Raw genomic sequence first — 20,175 nt, 5'->3', positions numbered from 1 at the left:
GGTGTTTTGTCCGCGTTCTCTCTCTCTCTCGGTTAGAATGGATCTTTCAGAGCGACATTCATTAATGTCGTCATAGAATGGTGGTTTCGTTGGTCTTCGCGTTCGATGATATAATTTACTTAGCTGCAGACTAATAATTAATATCAAAGACTTGTTCTTATTCTGTCGGTATCAATAGTCTAAAAGTTAACCACGTGGTATGGTTCACTTTCAGTAGAGGAATTAGATGGTAGAACCTATGTGCCAACGGAGTGTAGGCCTGGTCTGGAGAAATGTAAATCAGGGAGTGTTTTATAGTGCCCATCGAACAGGCTGGTCAAATGACGCCTGGTCCTGTATGTGTCCCTGGGGCGTGCCTATGACTGAGTTAGATTTGGTTACAGAAATACAATTCTATCACATTACATCAGTACATAGCATCTCAATGTCTTACAAAAGCTTTATCCTTATTAATACATTCCATACACCCATATGAGGCAAGTCTTAAACTGAGTCTATTATATAAACAGTTTTATGGTAATATGGCTATATTGTCTCTTCTGAGTATCACAAAATGGTGCCAAGCGGATCAGTTCGTAGCTGGATTCTTCACCAATCTTCCATACCTTCTCCAGAACACAAAATGTCGCTTGGCTCTCCAATTCTATGAGTTGGAAGAATTTCCTGTGTCTCTCGATGGGCCATGTGGCCAGAGACTCTCCTGGAATTTTAGAGTTTTTACGACCCTTTACACACAGGGTGGATTGTGTGCAAAAGGGAGGGGTCAACTGTCCTCCCTGTACCAAAAGAGGCCAACGTCATGACAAGAGGAATGATCCCACCATCAGCAGAGTGATTACCATAGTCACCACTGGGAAACGTCTGTCCTATCGCATTAGGCAGCAGGAAGAAAGAGCAGAACAGAGTCATGGACCAGCCTGTTCTTAACAACGGAGTCATTATTGGAAACTGATCAACAGAGGCTTTGTGAGTTTGGAGTAATCCTTGACAAACCTGCATTCTACTAACTCAATCTTCCAAAAAAGTACAGAAAAATGTCTCTCGACGGTCTCAACAATGCAGTTGGTCACACAGGACAACGGATCGCATCGGCGACTACCCAGTCTACGTCGTAGCATCGTAAACAAGAGGGCTGCGAGTCCCGACAAAGATCATTTGCGGTGCGATCTGCATTTTTCATGCTGCAGTGGGAGTGGTCGGTCAGATAAACAATTATGGGGGGAAAATATCTGGAACCGGTAGTCTTTCTGCGTTGTATGCCTTAGTCTACATATTGTATTAAAAGCAGCTCTTTGGCGCATTATTCACACACACAGAATTAGCTGCTTCAAGTTAAGTAGCCTACCTCTCCTAGTTGGGCATGCAAGATCAAGTGTGCCTGGTATATGTGTAGTCTCAATGAAATAATGTAGGCTGCCTATGCGTGGGCGGAGAGTCACGTGGTAGTTATCTTTCCAAGGAAATGGAATTAAATATGGTTAGACTATAGTTGGCTACAGTGTCCCTAAGTAAATATTTTGAATGGAAAGAAGTAAATATTGGTAATGGAGTCGAGGTGCATTTAGAAAATGTGATCGTCATTGTAAGAAAAATCCGTAATGTGCACAGGCTACCATGGTGAGCGATCGTTTCACCTTTTCATTTTCAATACATATTGATTACCCATTTATTTGTTTCTGCCTGCAAATCATCGTCCTAAAAGATGTGCTACGTCTTGCATATAGGACATAGCCTAAGAGAAAGTGCAAGTGTCCGCTCTCATCATTCTTGTTGCTTCGAGTTGTCGCCATATGTGTGAGATCAGGTGCGTGTGTGGTCTCAATTAAATAGACTAGGCTATAGCCTATGCTTGGCTATAGATATGATTACACTCCAAGACAGTCGTGAAGAGGGCACGACAACACCTTTTCCCCCTTAAGAGACAGAAAATATTTGGCATGGGTCCCCAGATCCTCAAAGTTCTACAGCTGCACCATCGAGAGCATCCTGACCGGTTGCATAACCGCCTGTTATGGCAACTGCTCAGCATCCGATCTCAAGGCGCTACAGAGGGTAGTGCGTACAGCCCAGTACATCACTGGGGCCAAGCGTCCTGACATCAAGGATCAATATACTAGGTGGTGTCAGAGGAAGGCCCAAAAAATTGTAAAAGACGAGTTACCCTAGTCAGACTGTTCTCTCTGCTACCGCATGGCAAGCTGTACCGGAGTGCCAAGTCTAGGTTCAAAAGGCTCCTTAACAGCTTCTACCCCCAAGCCATAAGACTGCTGAAGAATCCATCAAATGGCCTCCCGGACTATTTAAAAAAAATTCACATACGCCCTAAAATAACATTGCGGGACTGCAGTTGGGTTCAGGACCAGTTCAGGACCAGTTCAACTTGCGCCATCTGCTCAAGTTGAAGAGGACCAACACCTCGAACTAACAACTCCTCAGCAAAGTCCAGTATCTGAAGAGGAAGATGAGTAGAACAACAATGTGGAAATGACGAAGAGGTGGAGTACTACAACCCTCAGTCTGCTCAGAAAGAGATCAGCTACCCGACAATCATCATTGTCCATAAAATTCCTCGAGCAAGAGTCAACCCTACTCCAGAAGATGACCATGCTGAGATGAATCCTCTCGAAGAGCTGACTCGCGTATCCCTCGGTAACCCCTTACTCTTTGTTATGAATTCTATTCTAAACGGTTTAGACAAAGCTTTCTCCCAAGCCCTTGAGTTTACGCATTCCCCCAACATAAGCCAGTTGAATCCAACTTAAGACGTGTACTACAATTTACACCAGTATAGAATTTGGGTTTTTCCTTATTCAATACATTGTAATTCCCCTAGAAGGCGCTATAGTATTGTATATTATATAATTTATCAGCCCTTGAGTGAGAAACCAAGTTTTATTTGTTTTCAAGATTGGTTTTGTTTCAAGATGGTGTGTTTGTCAAGAACAGTGTTTCAAGATTTCTTTTTTGGTCAAAATCCACGTGGAAACCGGTGAGTTACGTAGCTTGTTTTCTACTACAGTTACATGGTAACTGAGAAAAGCCATTGAGCTAGCATGTATTTGCTTCTTCAATCCATCTCATTGAGGACACACTTATTAATTGGATCAATCTCGGATACATAATAGCTCCAACATGCACATGCGCACTACCCGGGTAGTAGGCCTACAAACTGAACACACACACTGATCCTTTTCAATTTAGGACTGAGACCATTTTTTACTGTGTTATTATACTGTAGTTGTGTTGATGAATTTGTGTCTATGCTATAAATGTGCAGTTTTAATACAACCCTTGTGCCTGTGTCAAATTCAACTTAAGCGAACCTACAATAGATTCTAGCCCAGACACTACTGCTCCTAGAGAATATTGTTAAGTGTTACCTGTATGAAGTTTCAAATGCGTTCTCTTGTTACTAAAATGTAATAGGTATTTTAAACATTTTAATAAAAAAAAAATTAAAAAAAACATTTTATTAATCAAATATTTAATCGGTCTTCCTGAAATGAAGGGGATTGTGATGCAATCTTTGCGAGAGGGAGGGAATCTGATTTCATTTGTTCTCAACTTGCGGGTCAGATTCAGAATAAATTGAGTTAGTGTTGACTTAGCCTGCTCGGGAGCAGGTTAGTTCTGAAATTGACCTGACTAAAAAGTGAACCTCAATTGTATGACTGGTTATCCCGAGTTGAACTCAGCGTTGACCAAAGTTACCTCGCTAGCTCCTTAAACCTGATTCGTAGAATACCCCTCTGGTTACTTATCAAAATTAGCTGGCTACCCCTCAGGTGTGGTCCTGAACATAGACCGTTTGATTTTTCTTTTTTGGAGAACACTCTTCACCCCCTGCTGGGTACAGGACTCTTGGTGGCAGGTGTGGAGGGTCCTGCTGTGTCCCCTTCCCTCTGGCCTGTCTCGACGGTGACAGGAGGGTCCCAGACCCCTCTGCTAAAAACAACCTTCAGCGTGTTTATGTTTTACCTCAGGAATGCTGACAGGCAATGGGTTGTGTGCGTGTATCATCACTCCAGGGGGGGAGGTGTGTGTGTGTTCTCTTGCAGTCGGATGCAATAATTTGTATTTCAGCCTCTTGTTGCTCCGTACCCTGCGTGGCTGTGTGTATGTATGTGTTTATTGGGCTAATTTGAGACTAGTCTGTTTGTGTATCTCACAGTTTGAGTAGTTCTCTACTGCAGCAGATGCCAGTCTGTGTGTGTGTGGTGTGTGGGGGGGGGGGGGCTGATAGTGTGTTAACTGTGTTTGTTCTCCTGCTCTGCTGTGGGGTGTTATTCCTGATGGCTTGGCAGAATACCAGCTGGCTCTCCGAGGAGGTCCTAAATCCCCATGTTACTCTACACAGATCTAAAGGAACAGAGCCTATTATTGTTTTCAGTTGAGAGGGATGTTAAGGCAAAGTGTGTGTCTTCTCTCCTCATGCAGAGTTGCTGGGTTGGGGAACAAGGTTTTGGCTTGTCATGGGTAAGCGACTAGATAGTACCTCACATGAGGGGAAGGAAGGAGAGGAAAAATAGTAGGATAGAACCATTGCACTGTGTATGCCCTCCCCTCATGTGCTAAGTTGCAGAGTCCGGTGGGTCGACAGGGTGGGCCTTCTAATCTCGGGGGGAACGATGGAGGAAAAGAGGGAGAGAGGCTGAACACAGCAAGAAAAGGGAAGGGCCTGAAGTCAGCCTGACCTTAACAGCTGTGTGGAAAGGGGGGGAGAGAGGGAGTGGAGAAATGAGAGAGAGAGAGAGAGAGAGAGAGGGGAAGAGTGTAGTGTTTGTGCAGCAGGCTGGCAGGGTGAACAGCTAGTGAGAGGGTTGTAAGAGGAGAGGGGGAATGAGAGAGAAGGGTGTTTCTTTGAAGGCCGAAAGGGGAGAAAGAGGGCAACCAGAGAAGAGTGTAAGTGCAGAGAGTGGAGGGTCTGTGCATGCTGAGAGGGAAGGGACAGCAGCTAGCGAGGGAGAGAGAATGGTGTAAAAGTACAGGCTGTGTGTACAGGCTGACAGAAGAAAGAAGGGTGCAAGAGCGACGGCAGGAGGGTGCGAGAGAGCGGGCCCTGTGCTTTCTGAAAGAAGAGGGAGAGACGTGTGGTGAAGGAAAGACGGGGGGGCTGGACTGAGTGAATGTTGTGGTGGTTCCAGTCCTGGCTGAGTAGAGAGTGAGAAAGATCAACTTGGGACAGGGGTGTGAGGGCTCACGGGGAGGAAAGGGGTTTTGGGGTGTCAAAGGAAGGACCCAGCTTCCCTGTACAGTGTGAAAAGGAGGAAAAGAGTGATTCCCTATTGAAAAAAACGAGGGGAGCCTAAGGAGTAAGAGAAGGAAAGCAGGTCCTTGGGATATCCGGATAACTGACTTGTGGATAAAATCTGAAAAAGGGGAAGACAGAACCAGAGGATCAATGGGGTGCATTCACAGTATCCAGCATTGCAGCAGAAAGAGACGCGCCCCGGAACCTGAGGGATCCCCGAAAGTAGCAGTCCACAATATCCCCGTTGAAATCCTACAGCTGGCTGAGGTAAGCAAGGCACTTGTTGACATCTCTGTCTGCTACACTCTAAAAGTGTAACCCTTCTGTGGCTCAGTTGGTAGAGCATGGTACATACGTCAGGGTTGTGGGTTCTATTCATGCTGGGGCTACTCATCCAAAGATGTATACATACAATACTGTTAGTTGTTTTTAGCGTCTGCTGATATATATCCCCTCAGGAGACAATATTTTGGGGATGAATAAAAAGTACAAAACTTCAAGTTCTCGATTGATTGTAACGTGAGTGACACGCCTACTGCTTTTTGGAGTTGTCTTGTGACCCATCATATGTAAACAAAACCAATATTTCTAGCCAGGACCCGGAGTCTCAGCCCATAAGGTGTCAACTGCAACCTACCCTATGGAAATGGGGCATGTGGATAGTGTCATGATGTGCGATATAACAGAAACACACTCAAATGGTTTGGATTGAAATTCAAATCAGTGGTCTCAAAGTCAGATCCTGGAGGCTAGGAGTGTGTGCAATAGTTTGTTTGTTCCAGCCCATGGATACCACACTTGATCTAACTTATCATGGTCATCAATCAACACCCTGATTAGTTGAATCGGATAGTGTTAGTTCTGGGCTGGAACAAAAACCTAGAGTGCATTCGGAAAGTATTCAGGCCCCTTGACTTTTTCCACATTTTTAAGTTGCCTTATTCTAAAATGGATTAAATAAAAACATTTCCTCAATCTACACACAATACACCATAATGACAAAGCGAAAACAGGTTTTTAGAAATGTTGCTAATGTATTAGAAATATAAAACATATCATATTTACATAAGTATTCAGACCCTTTGCTATGAGACTTAAAATTCAGCTCTGGTGCACCCTGTTTTCCATTGATCATCCTTGCGCTGTTTCTACAACTTGATGGGAGTCCACCTGTGGTAAATTCAATTAGGTCCCAGAGTTGACAGTGCATATCAGAGCAAAAACCAAGCCATGAGGTCGAAGGAATTGTACGTAGAGCTCCAAGACAGGATTGTGTCAAGGCACAGATCTAGGGAAGGATACCAAAACATGCTGCAGCATTGAAGGTCCCCAAAAACAGTGGCCTCCATCATTCTTAAATGTAAGAAGTTTGGAATCACCAAGACTCTTCCTAGAGCTGGCCCAGCCAGAACCCGGACTTGAACAAGATCAAACATCTCTGGAGAGACCTGAAAATAGCTATGCAGTGACACTCCCCATCCAACCTGACAAAGCTTGAGACGATCTGCAGAGAAGAATGGGAGAAACTCCCCAAATACAGGTGTGCCAAGCTTGTAGCGTCATACCCAAGAAGACTCAAGGCTGTAAACGCTGCCAAAGGTGCTTCAAAGTTCTTAGTAAATGTTCTACTTATGTGAATGCTTTATCGTTATGGGGTACTGTGTGTAGATGGATTAAATATATTTTTCTATATTTAATCTGTTTTAGAATAAGGCTGTAACATAATGTGGAAAAAGTGAAGGTCTGAATACTTTCTGAATGTACGTACACCTGTTGGCCTAAAGAAAACAACAGTTCTACACCGTAGACACTATGATCCTAGTTTGGCAGAGGTCTGGTGCGAGCTGCACATTCTACCTGGTCACCTCAATCATACCCTCTGCTCACTACTGACCAACCGGATGTTCCAGTGTTCAGTGAAAATGGAAAGAGAGCCTGTGACGTGACTTCTGCTTGTAGACATTAACAATGGCGACACTCCATCTTAACTCCTCCACATTTACTGGATTGGTTGAACAGTGCAGAAGAGAACCTCCCCTAAGTTTTTCGTGATGGTATAACATTTTCAAATGCAATTTCGCGGAAGGATTACAACTTTGGAAGCAACTACTTGTCCACACTAAAGAGAGGATGGTCTCAGCTTTCTGTAGGTATAATTTATAACGTCTCAATGATCAATAAGCTCAAAGCGCACTTTTTTACAATCAAGATATTTGAAATGGCTTAGAAATGTGGAGAATGAAAATGTGCATCGGTCAATGAGAGTGCACTAGGCCTCATTGCAAAGTTTTTTTTTAATGACATTACATTTACTGTTAGATTTATACATGGCTACTAGCAGTAGGTGTTATATTTAGTTAGTGATCTAGCTACTATGTTTTGAGTTGGCACTTCCTCAGGTGGTGAATTGGCACCAATTTAATTAGGCTTATATCATATTAGTGCACATAAAGATGATGGCAAATTCATCTCTATTGAACAAAAAAATCGGAACATTCTGGAGCCCTATTGTGACAGTAAAATATAACTAATATGGCCTGATGTGATGTTCTGCCCTTGAGCAATGTCGATTAAGGCAGCCCCCTGCACCGCTCCGATTCAGAGGACTTGGGTTAAATGTGGAAGACACATTTCAGTTGAAAGCATTCAGTTGTACAACTGACTAGGTATCCCCCTTTCCCTTTTTAATTCTGGATTAGGTTGCTTATCAAAATATATTTGAATCATGCATTTCTGCTTGGACATGTTAGATGTAAAAATGTATTTATTGAATCTCCGTAGTCTATTACACTTCTTAATAAAGCATTGAATTACTTTGTAGTTACTTTATAAAATGATTAGGCCCACTCAAATTGTTTGTTGTGTGACGCTGTGCACATTTGGGGGGGGATTGCCACCAAATCATGGGCTGGTGTCACCAACTGAAAAAGTTTGAGGCACCAGTGCCACCAGGGAAAAATGTTAGCCCTGCCGTGTTTAGTCAAAGGCATTAAAGTATCCCCAGTATTCGCCGCACGCAGTGTCAGTAGTCCCATTTAGTTCACTTTCAGAAGGGGTCATATACCGGTCAGGATTAGAGGTCAAGTGGAGAGAGAGAGAGCGGGGGATGATAGTTGGAGGGGATCGAAGGGGGTTAATCATGTCTGTTCCCTGGTGGTCAAAGTTGAAGAGGAAGTGGTGTCCGTTACTCTCCTATGCGTCGCGTCGTCTGCGTGTCTGCTGTAGCCGTATTTAGGAGCAGCCACATTGCAACATGGCTCCAAGTGTGTCTTTTTTAGTCTGTTCCAAAAATGTGAACTGCATGCATGTACGATTTCTTTACATGATTAAGGCCTATGTCATAAATCAGAATTCAATCATTGAATTTGATCATCTGTGCGAGTGCTCTTCTATTGTTTTTGTTTTCATGATAGCAGTACAGTGAAAGTACTGTGGTATGAGGGTATGGTTGTGACAGTTGACCAGCTCAACTGTGTGTGCTGTTAATACTTGTATCAATACCTGTCCTATGCTCTACAGCCCTCAAATTCAAATCTGGACCTTGATGCCAGTTCAACTGCTTTGCTTTTATTCTTCCCCTCTAATCAGGGACTGATTTAGACTTGGGACACCAGGTGGGTACAGTTAATTATCAGGTAGAACAGAAAAACAGCAGTATACCCCTGCACTAGAGAAATAAACATTGGCATGGGGTTTATACATGCAAAGAATTTGTCATGTTTGTTGGCAAAGTTGACATTGCATTACTCTAAACCACAGGTATTGCATTGTGTCCAATGCACATTGCTCTCTTGAATGCCATTGACATTTTTTTGTTGTTGGTGCCATGCGTTTTTAACCCAAGCCAAAAATAAGGTGCTTGTTGACTAGATGGATTCACACGCGCCTGTGATTCCTGTACCTATTCTGGGAGTTTCATGGCTCTTTTCGAGGTGTCACTCTTCTGCTCATGGAATGTGGGGATATAAATACACATCGTAGGATCATACCTCTGGTTTCCCCACCTGCTCCCGTCCCTTCCGTGTGTGTTACCCAAAGCCAGGACCCATACTTCAGCATGTCGTCAGCAACAGGCTGTCACTGAGAACACACACTTTGTGGAAGGGGTGTCTCTGGTAGTGTATTTGGAGAGGTTTATGTAGGCCTATGTGTGCATGTGGTGTGTGACTACAGTGTAGCGTAGTATGTGTTCTGCAGTGTGTTTGTTTGTGTGCATGCAATAATATACACTGCTCAAAAAAATAAAGGGAACACTTAAACAACACATCCTAGATCTGAATGAAAGAAATAATCTTATTAAATACTTTTTTCTTTACATAGTTGAATGTGCTGACAACAAAATCACACAAAGAATCAATGGAAATCCAATTTATCAACCCATGGCGGGCTGGATTTGGAGTCACACTCAAAATTAAAGTGGAAAACCACACTACAGGCTGATCCAACTTTGATGTAATGTCCTTAAAACAAGTCAAAATGAGGCTCAGTAGTGTGTGTGGCCTCCACGTGCCTGTATGACCTCCCTACAACGCCTGGGCATGCTCCTGATGAGGTGGCGGATGGTCTCCTGAGGGATCTCCTCCCAGACCTGGACTTAAGCATCCGCCAACTCCTGGACAGTCTGTGGTGCAACGTGGCGTTGGTGGATGGAGCGAGACATGATGTCCCAGATGTGCTCAATTGGATTCAGGTCTGGGGAACGGGTGGGCCAGTCCATAGCATCAATGTCTTCCTCTTGCAGGAACTGCTGACACACTCCAGCCACATGAGGTCTAGCATTGTCTTGCATTAGGAGGAACCCAGGGCCAACCGCACCAGCATATGGTCTCACAAGGGGTCTGAGGATCTCAACTCGGTACCTAATGGCAGTCAGGCTACCTCTGGCGAGCATATGGAGGGCTGTGCGGCCCCCCCAAAGAAATGCCACCCTACACCATGACTGACCCACCGCCAAACCGGTCATGCTGGAGGATGTTGCAGGCAGCAGAACGTTCTCCACGGCGTCTCCAGACTCTGTCACATCTGTCACGTGCTCAGTGTGAACCTGCTTTCATCTGTGAAGAGCACAGGGCGCCAGTGGCGAATTTGCCAATCTTGGTGTTCTCTGGCAAATGTCAATGTTCCTGCACGGTGTTGGGCTGTAAGCACAACCCCCACCTGTGGACGTCGGGCCCTCATACCACCCTCATGGAGTCTGTTTCTGACCGTTTGAGCAGACACATGCACATTTGTGGCCTGCTGGAGGTCATTTTGCAGGGCTCTGGCAGTGCTTCTCCTGCTCCTCCTTGCACAAAGGCGGAGGTAGCGGTACTGCTGCTGGGTTGTTGCCCTCCTACGGCCTCCTTCATGTCTCCTGATGTACTGCCCTGTCTCCTGGTAGCGCCTCCATGCTCTGGACACTACGCTGACAGACACAGCAAACCTTCTTGCCACAGCTCGCATTGATGTGCCATCCTGGATGAGCTGCACTACCTGAGCCACTTGTGAGGGTTGTAGACTCTGTCTCATGCTACCACTAGAGTGAAAGCACCGCCAGCATTCAAAAGTGACCAAAACATCAGCCAGGAAGCATAGGAAATGAGAAGTGGTCTGTGGTCCCCACCTGCAGAACCACTCCTTTATTGGGGGTGTCTTGCTAATTGCCTATAATTTCCACCTGTTGTCTATTCCATTTGCACAACAGCATGTGAAATTTATTGTCAATCAGTGTTGCTTCCTAAGTGGACAGTTTGATTTCACAGAAGTGTGATTGACTTGGAGTTATATTGTGTTGTGTAAGTGTTCCCTTTATTTTTTTGAGCAGTGTATATATCCAAGTGTGTGTGGGAGAGATGTGGATGCTGGCTTGCTGTTCACACACCAAAAAAAAACACATCTATCAGAAGGTAATAATGAAATCCACTATGTATGAATCACTGGCACCGGCCGCTCCTCTCCCATCTCCATATTAGAGGCTGTGCTTTGGGGCTGTAATGGTTGGAGATGCCTTGGGAATGAGCTAGCCTTTGGCTGGAGTATGACGAAAGGGGTGGGGTGCTCAAATCCAGCAATTTCACAAACAGTCATGCAAGTCTACAGGGACAACTGGGGTGTACAGTTCCTATAGAGAGTATTCACACCCTTTCACTTTTTCCACATGTTGTTGTGTTACAAGGTGGGATTAAAATGAATTAAATTGTCTTTTTGTGTCAACGATCTACACAAAATACTCGCTCCACGTGGAAGAAAAATTTGAAATTAAATTAAAGCTACTCTTGATTGCATAAATATTCAAACACACTACGTTGACATGCCCACACAAAACCCTCACATATTCACATACGCTAAATACGTACACAAACCGACACAAACATAAACACACACGCATAAATACACTCATTGTTGCGAGTGCTGTGTTCCTTATTTTACTCTCATTATTATCAATCCTGATGGATAGTCACTTTACCCTGCCTTCATGTACATATCTACCTCAAATACCTCATATCTCTGCACATTAATCTGGTACTGGTACTCCCTGTATAGAGCTCCATTCTTGTGTATTTTATTCCTCTTGTGTTACTATTTTATTTTAAAACTCTGCATTGTTGCTTTGGGCTCGTAGGCAAGCATTTCACTAAAGTCTTCATCAGTTGTATTCGGCGAGTGTGATTTGAACCACATTTACTAAAGGCCCTAATTGTACTCTTTTGCGGGGGATTCAATACATGTTCCTCATGCAAACAGTCAAATCATTCAATATAATTGAAAAGTTTGAATCCTATGAGAGAAGTTTTCTTTACATTGTTTTGTATGCAATGTGGCTTCTCTGGTTCTCTTCTCCTTTCTCACCACTAGGTGCAGCTATTCTCTAATATTTTGTACTCGTAGGCTTGTGGAAAACAGTGACATGACGTGCAGAGATGATATAGTGTGAATAATTGATCGTATTTTTTATGTTTTAAAAATGTACACAATGAATGCGGTAATATTATTCACATTGACCATGTAGATTTATATGAACCAATCAAACATGAGTTTTTGGCCACTCCCTTAGTATGACCTGGCCAATAGATTTAGTCAAATCTGTAAAAACAATCCTCTGGGGTTTGTTGTGGCCCTAAATCCACCTACGTCGGGAATAGATCTGAAAGAGGATGAGTAATGACAAGACGTATATTTGACACTGAGGTAAAGTTGGTTTTATAGTCAGACATTCAACAGACAATCGCCAAACGCCATTTACAAATGTAAAAATCAATAACTAATTCACCATTTGTCAGTCATCAAATTAGATGATTTATTCTATAAATGTCTAGCATAGTTTTACAACCTTTATTTTGAGCACAAATTCCAGTTTTGATTTGATAGAAATACATAACATCTATAAAATGCCATTTAAAAGGGTATAAATTAATAACTAATTCACCGTTTGTCACAGAAACATCAAACTAGGTATGATTTATTCTAAATGTCTAGCATACTTTTACAGCCTTTTGTTTTGAGTAAACATTAGTTTTGATTTGATAGAAAGATACAATTTTTAAGATGCCATTTAAAGCGGTATAAATCAATAACTCATTCACCGTTTGTCACAATCATCATACTAGGTATGATTTATAAATGTCTAGTATACTTTTACAACCTTTGTTTTGTGAAACAATGTGACTTTTGACTTGATAGAAATACATAACATCTGTAAAATGCCATTTAAAGATATGTAAATCAGTAACTTTTTCACTGATTAGGACATTATCATCAAACTAGGTATTATTTATTCTATAAATGTCTAGTATACTTTTATAACCTTTTCTTTGAGTAGAAATTCCAGTTTTGATTTGATAGAAATACATAAAATCTAAAATGTTGCATTGAAAGATGAAGAAATCAATAACTAATTCAGTGATTGTCACAGAAAAAAAGTGAAAATATGCATTTATTTGCAATAACTTTAAAGAAATGTTCATTTCAAGTGCAATTTGTTCTATATAAAGTTAGACAAAGTTTACATAAATTTGTACAATGTTTACAATCTTAAATTGTATGCCAAATCAATGTTTGCATTTTTAGTGCAACAATTCCACATTTTAAAGTAGTTACAAGGCACAACAGTTATTTATTAATACGTCTCTAATTTAACAGCAAAGAGGCCCCTTCCAATCATTTTCTATTTTGGCTTTGTTGAAGTCCTTCTTTGTCATCCCCAGACAAGCTGAATGGTACCATCTCCTGAGGTAATAGATTCAACACTTACAGCCAAATGTTTAATACCCCGCGTATTCCCAGAACACATTCTGGAAAGTCTATAGATTCAGTGGTCCCTTTATTAGGTACAACCCCCTTTGCATCTGGAACAGTGTGAATTCAAAATTGTTGATGAAACTGGGAAAGGAGATGGACTGTTCAAGTTTTTAAGTCCAGTTGGAGTTTATTACAGTCAGTACAATTTTTGGAACTTTTCTGAGTTACAAAAGACCATAACAGACTGCTGTCATTTTGCACATTCTAAAGTTCAAACAGTAACAGAATACTTCACTGCATGCTTTAGTGTCTAGCAAGCCAAGACCACGGGACTTGGTGTATATAGGAGCAATTTATTTTCGTCTATAGGGTGGTGAACCTAATAAAGTGGCAACTGAGTGTAGATATCACAAACAACTCCTTTTGAGCAGTGTCTGTCTGTTATACGTTTGATCAATGGGTATAATGGTCAATCTGATCCCCAAGGTCCTCATAGGCTCACTTGGATATATAGAGTTGGAGATGAATAAAACATTAAAAAAAAATTAAACTAGGACATTAAAACACCGGCAGAATTCTTTCATCCACATCCATTCACATAAAATATGTATTTTAAACTATCAATACCCTTCTAAGACCACTGTCTTTCTGTATGTTTTAAAAGGTTTGCAAATAGTTATTTCTGTAAGGAATGTGAATTGAAAGGGATATGGTAATACCTATGTAGATGTAGTTTCTCCACTGGTATAATGTGTGGTAGTTGCACACCTCCCTGCTGAATTATGTAGAGATGATTTGGGCCAGTTTATATATTTTTGTAATTATCTTTTGTGAAAAACCACATTTTCACGTAGGCTTTGTTAGCAGTTTAAGAGAGAAAGAGAGCAAATAGCATAGGGACAGCCTGGTTGAAGTCCTAGTTTTTAATGGTTAGTGCCAGTAGATTGCAGAGGGATTCACATACAGTTCAGGGGCAAATCATAAAGGTATACATTTAGCCCAAAAACAAAACATGTACCATCTGCTTTTTTTTGTCATCCACCCTCTAATATATACAGTATATACGTACACTACCGTTCAAAAGTTTGTGGTCACTTAGAAATGTCCTTGTTTTTGAAAGAAAAGCTTTTTTTTGTCCATTAAAATAACATCAAAATTGATCAGAAATAGTGTAGACATTGTTAATGATGTAAATGACTATTGTAGCTGATTTTTAATGGGATATCTACATAGGCGTACAGAGGCCCATTATCAGCAACCATCACTCCTGTGTTCCAATGGCATGTTGTGTTAGCTAATCCAAGTTTATCATTTTAAAAGGCTAATTGATCATTAGAAAACCCTTTTGCAATTGTTAGCACAGCTGGAAACTGTTGTTCTGATTAAAGAAGCAATACAACTGGCCTTCTTTAGACTAGTTGAGTATCTGGAGCATCAGCATTTGTGGGTTCGATTACAGGAAAGAGGAGTGGGAGGCCCCGGTGCACAACTGAGCAAGAGGACAAGTACATTTGAGTGTCTAGTTTGAGAAACAGACGCCTCACAAGTCCTTAACTGGCAGCTTCATTGAATAGTACCCGCAAAACACCAGTCTCACCTTCAACAGTGAAGAGGCGATTCCGGGATGCTGGCCTTCTAGGTAGAGTTGCAAAGAAAAAGCCATATCTCAGACTGGCCAATAAAAAGAAAAGATTAAGATGGGCAAAAGACCACAGACATGGCTTTTTCTTTGCAACAATGGCTAGAAAGCCAGTATCCCGGAGTCGCCTCTTCACTGTTGACGTTGAGACTGGTGTTTTGCGGGTACTATTTAATGAAGCTGCCAGTTGAGGACTTAAGGCATCTGTTTCTCAAACTAGAAACACTAATGTACTTGTCTTCTTGCTCCATTGTGCACCGGGGCCTCCCCCTCTTTCTATTCCGGCCGCCTCACTTCGCGTTCTCAGGAAACTATGCAGTATTTCTTTTTTTTAAAATTATTTCTTACATTGTTACCCCAGGAAATCTGTTTTATTACATACAGCTGGGAGGAACTATTAGATATAAGAGCAACGTCAACTTACCAACATCACAACCAGGAATACGACTTTCCCGAAGCGGATCCTCTGTTTGGTCCACCACCCAGGACAATGGATCGGATCCCAGCCGGCGACCCCAAAACAACGGCGCCGCAGGAGGGGCAGAAGAAGTGGTCTTCTGGTCAGGCTCTGTAGACAGGCACATCGCGCACCGCTCCCGTGTTTACTACATTTGCATTTTAGTCATTTAGCAGACGCTCTTATCCTGAGCGACTTACAGTAGTGAATGCATACATTTCATACATTTTTTTTTCTCCATACTGGTCCCCCGTGGGAATCGAACCCACAACCCTGGCGTTGCAAACACCATGCTCTACCAACTGAGCCACACAGGACCGTACTACTCGCCAATTTCCAGTCTCTTGACAACAAGGTAGACGAAATCCGAGCAAGGGTTGCCTTCCAGAGAGACATCAGAGATTGTAACGTTCTTTGTTTAACGGAAACGTGGCTCACTCGAGACACGCTATCGGAGTCGGTACAGCCACCTGGTTTCTTCACGCATCGCGACGACAGAAACAAACATCTCTCTGGTAAGAAGAAGGGCGGGGGGGTATGCCTTATGATTAACGAGACGTGGTGTGATCATAACAACATACAGGAACTCAAGTCCTTTTGCTCACCTGACCTAGAATTCCTTACAATCAAATGTCGACCTGATTATCTACCAAGAGAATTCTCTTCGATTATAATCACAGCCGTATATATCCCCCCCCCCCACCCAAGCAGACACATCGATGGCCCTGAATTAACTTCATTGGACTTTATGTAAACTAGAAACATATCCTGAGGCTGCATTCATTGTAGCTGGGGATTTTAACAAGGCTAATCTGAAAACAAGACTCCCTAAATTTTATCAGCATATCGAATGCGCTACCCGGTCGTAAAAAAATCATGGACCATTGTTACTCTAACTTGCGCAACGCATACAAAGCCCTGCCCCGCCCTCCTTTTGTCAAATCTGACCACGACTCCATTTTGTTGCTCCCAGCCTATAGACAGAAACTAAAACAGGAAACGCCCGTGCTCAGGTCTGTTCAACGCTGGTCCGACCAATCTGATTCCACGCTTCAAGATTGCTTCGATCACGTGGACTGGGATATGTTCCGCATAGCGTCGGACAATAACATTGATGAATACGCTGATTCGGTGAGCGAGTTTATTAGCAAGTGCATCGGTGATGTTGTACCCACAGCAACTTTTAAAACCTTCCCCAACCAGAAACCGTGGATTGATGGCAGCATTCGTGCAAAACTGAAAGCGCAAACCACTTTTAATCAGGGCAAACCATGTAGCTATTCCCTCCGCAAGGCAATCAAACAAGCTAAGCGTCAGTATAGAGACAAAGTAGAGTCGCAATTCAACGGCTCAGACACGAGAGGTATGTGGCAGAGTCTACAGTCAATCAGACTACAAATAGAAAACCAGCCCCGTCGCAGACCACGATGTCCTGCTCCCAGACAAACTAAACAACTTCTTTGCTCACTTTGAGGACAATACAGTGCCAACGACATGGCCCGCTACCAAAACCTGCAGGCTCTCCTTCACCGCAGCCGACGTAAGTAAAGCATTTAAATGCGTTAATCTCGCAAGGCTGCAGGCCCAGACAGCATCCCTAGCCGCATCCTTAGAGCATGCGCACACCAGCTGGCTGGTGTGTTTACGGACCTATTCAATCAATTCTTATCCCAGTCAGCTGTTCCCACATGCTTCGAGGGCCACCATTGTTCCAGTTCCCAAGAAAGCTAAGGTAACTGAGCTAAATGACTATCGCCCCGTAGCACTCACCTCCGTCATCATGAAGTGCTTTGAGAGACTAGTCAAGGATCATATCACCTCCACCCTACCTGACACCCTAGACCCACTCCAATTTGCTTACTGCCCCAATAGGTCCACAGACGACGCAATCACACTGCACACTGCCCTAACCCATCTGGACAAGAGGAATACCTATGTAGGAATGCTGTTCATCAACTACAGCTCAGCATTTAACACCATAGTACCCTCCAAACTCGTCATTAAGCTCGAGACCCTGGGTCTCGACCCCGTCCTGTACTTCCTGACGGGCCGCCCCCAGGTGGTGAGGGTAGGAAACAACATCTCCACCCCGCTGATCCTCAACACTGGGGCCCCACAAGGGTGCGTTCTCAGCACTCTCCTGTACTCCCTGTTCACCCATGACTGCGTGGCCACGCACGCCTCCAACTCAATCATCAAGTTTGCAGACTACACTACAGTGGTAGGCTTGATTACCAACGACGATGAGACGGCCTACAGGGAGGAGGTGAGGGCCCTCGGAGTGTGGTGTCAGGAAAATAACCTCACTCAACGTCAACAAAACAAAGATGATCGTGGACTTCAGGAAACAGCAGAGGGAGCAACCCCCTATCCACATCGACGGGACAGTAGTGGAGAAGGTGGAAAGTTTTAAGTTCCTCGGCGTACACATCACGGACAAACGGAAAAGGTCCACCCACACAGACAGCGTGGTGAAGGCGGCGCAACAGCGCCTCTTCAACCTCAGGAGGCTGAAGAAATTTGGCTTGTCACCAAAAACACTCACAAACTTCTACAGATGCACAATCAAGAGCATCCTGTCGGGCTGTATCACCGCCTGGTACGGCAACTGCTCCGCCCACAACCGTAAGGCTCTCCACAGGGTAGTGAGGTCTGCACAACGCATCACCGGGGGCAAACTACCTGCTCTCCAGGACACCTACACCACCCGATGTCACAGAAAGGCCAAAAAGATCATCAAGGACAACAACCACCCGAGCCACTGCCTGTTCACCCCGCTATCATCCAGAAGGCGAGGTCAGTACAGGTGCATCAAAGCTGGGCCCGAGAGGCTGAAAAACAGCTTCTATCGCAAGGCCATCAGACTGTTAAACAGCCATCACTAACATTGAGTGGCTGCTGCCAACGTACTGACTCAATCTCTAGCCACTTTAATAATTCAAAACTGGATGTAATAAATGTATCACTAGTCACTTTAAACTATGCCACTTTATATAATGTTTACATACCCTACACTACTCATCTCATATGTGTATATACCGTACTCTATACCATCTACTGCATCTTGCCTATGCCGTTCGGCCATCGCTCATCCATATATATTTTTATGTACATATTCTTATTCATTCCTTTACACTTGTGTGTATAAGGTAGTTGTTGTGAAATTGTTAGATTAGTTGTTAGATATTACTGCATGGTCGGAACTTGAAGCACAAGCATTTCGCTACACTCGCATTAACATCTGCTAACCATGTGTATGTGACAACTAAGATTTGATTTGGTTAGAGCCAGTTTGCGCTGTTCTGTGAAGGGAGTAGTACACAACATTGTACGAGATCTTCAGTTTCTTGGCAATTTCACGCATGGAATAGCCTTCATTTCTCAGAACAAGGACAGACTGATGATTTTCAGAAGAAAGGTCTTTGTTTCTGGCCATTTTGAGCCTGTAATTGAACCCACAAATGCTGATGCTCCAGATACTCAGCTAGTCTAAAGAAGGCCAGTTTTATTGCTTCTTTAATCGGGCCAACAGTTTTCAGCTGTGCTAACATAATTACAAAAGGGTTTTCTAATGATCAATTAGCCTTATAAAATTATAAACTTGGATTAGCTAACACAACATGCCATTGGAAAACAGGAGTGGTGGTTGCTGATAATGGACCTCTGTACGCCTATGTAGATATCCCATTAAAAATCAGCTACAATAGTCATTTACAACATTAACAATGTCTACACTGTATTTCTGATCCATTTGTTATTTTAATGGACAAAAATGTTGCTTTTCTTAGAATGTTTTATTTTTAAGTGAACCCAAACTTTTGAACGGTAGTGTATGTTATGGTTCACTCTTAGTTTTCCTTATCTCCACTGTGGGACCATATGCTGGTGCGGTTGGCCCTGGGTTCCTCCTAATGCAAGACAATGCTAGACCTCATGTGGCTGGAGTGTGTCAGCAGTTCCTGCAAGAGGAAGACATTGATGCTATGGACTGGCCCGCCCGTTCCCCAGACCTGAATCCAATTGAGCACATCTGGGACATCATGTCTCGCTCCATCCACCAACGCCACGTTGCACCACAGACTGTCCAGGAGTTGGCGGATGCTTTAGTCCAGGTCTGGCAGGAGATCCCTCAGGAGACCATCCGCCACCTTATCAGGAGCATGCCCAGGCGTTGTAGGGAGGTCATACAGGCACGTGGAGGCCACACACACTACTGAGCCTAATTTTGACTTGTTTTAAGGACATTACATCAAAGTTGGATCAGCCTGTAGTGTGGTTTTCCACTTTAATTTTGAGTGTGACTCCAAATCCAGACCTCCATGGGTTGATAAATTGGATTTCCATTGATTATTTTTGTGTGATTTTGTTGTCTGCACATTCAACTATGTAAAGAAAAAAGTATTTAATAAGATTATTTATTTCATTCAGATCTAGGATGTGATGTTTAAGTGTTCCCTTTATTTTTTTGAGCAGTATATATCCACAGGTACACCTCCAATTGACTCAAATTGTCAATTAGCCTAATCAGAAGCTTCTAAAGCCATGACACCATTTTCTGGAATTTTCCAAGTTGTTTAAAGACACAGTCAACTTAGTGTATGTAAACTTCTG

At 43.1% G+C, this 20,175-nt stretch overlaps 1 protein-coding gene across 9 annotated transcripts in view; it reads left to right on the top strand.

The window, feature by feature from the left end:
• LOC106565231 (tensin-2) overlaps nt 1-20,175 on the top strand; it is a 102,445-nt gene that overhangs the window by 15,955 nt on the left and 66,315 nt on the right. For 8 of the 9 annotated variants that reach the window (XR_006758012.1, XR_006758011.1, XR_006758009.1 and 5 more), the window contains exon 1: nt 4,743-5,518. The exons of the other annotated variant lie outside the window; for it this stretch is intronic. Coding sequence is in view for 2 of the 8 variants with exons in the window: in XM_045691434.1 (XP_045547390.1) it covers nt 5,402-5,518 (117 nt within the window). In the remaining 6 variants the exon portion in view is untranslated. Of the gene's footprint in view, nt 1-4,742; nt 5,519-20,175 lie in introns of those variants that run through there. 9 annotated transcript variants of the gene reach the window in all.

The sequence above is a fragment of the Salmo salar genome, chromosome ssa12, assembly GCF_905237065.1.
Source record: "Salmo salar chromosome ssa12, Ssal_v3.1, whole genome shotgun sequence".
NCBI lineage: Eukaryota > Metazoa > Chordata > Actinopteri > Salmoniformes > Salmonidae > Salmo > Salmo salar.
This window is presented reverse-complemented; position numbering and strand designations above follow the sequence as displayed.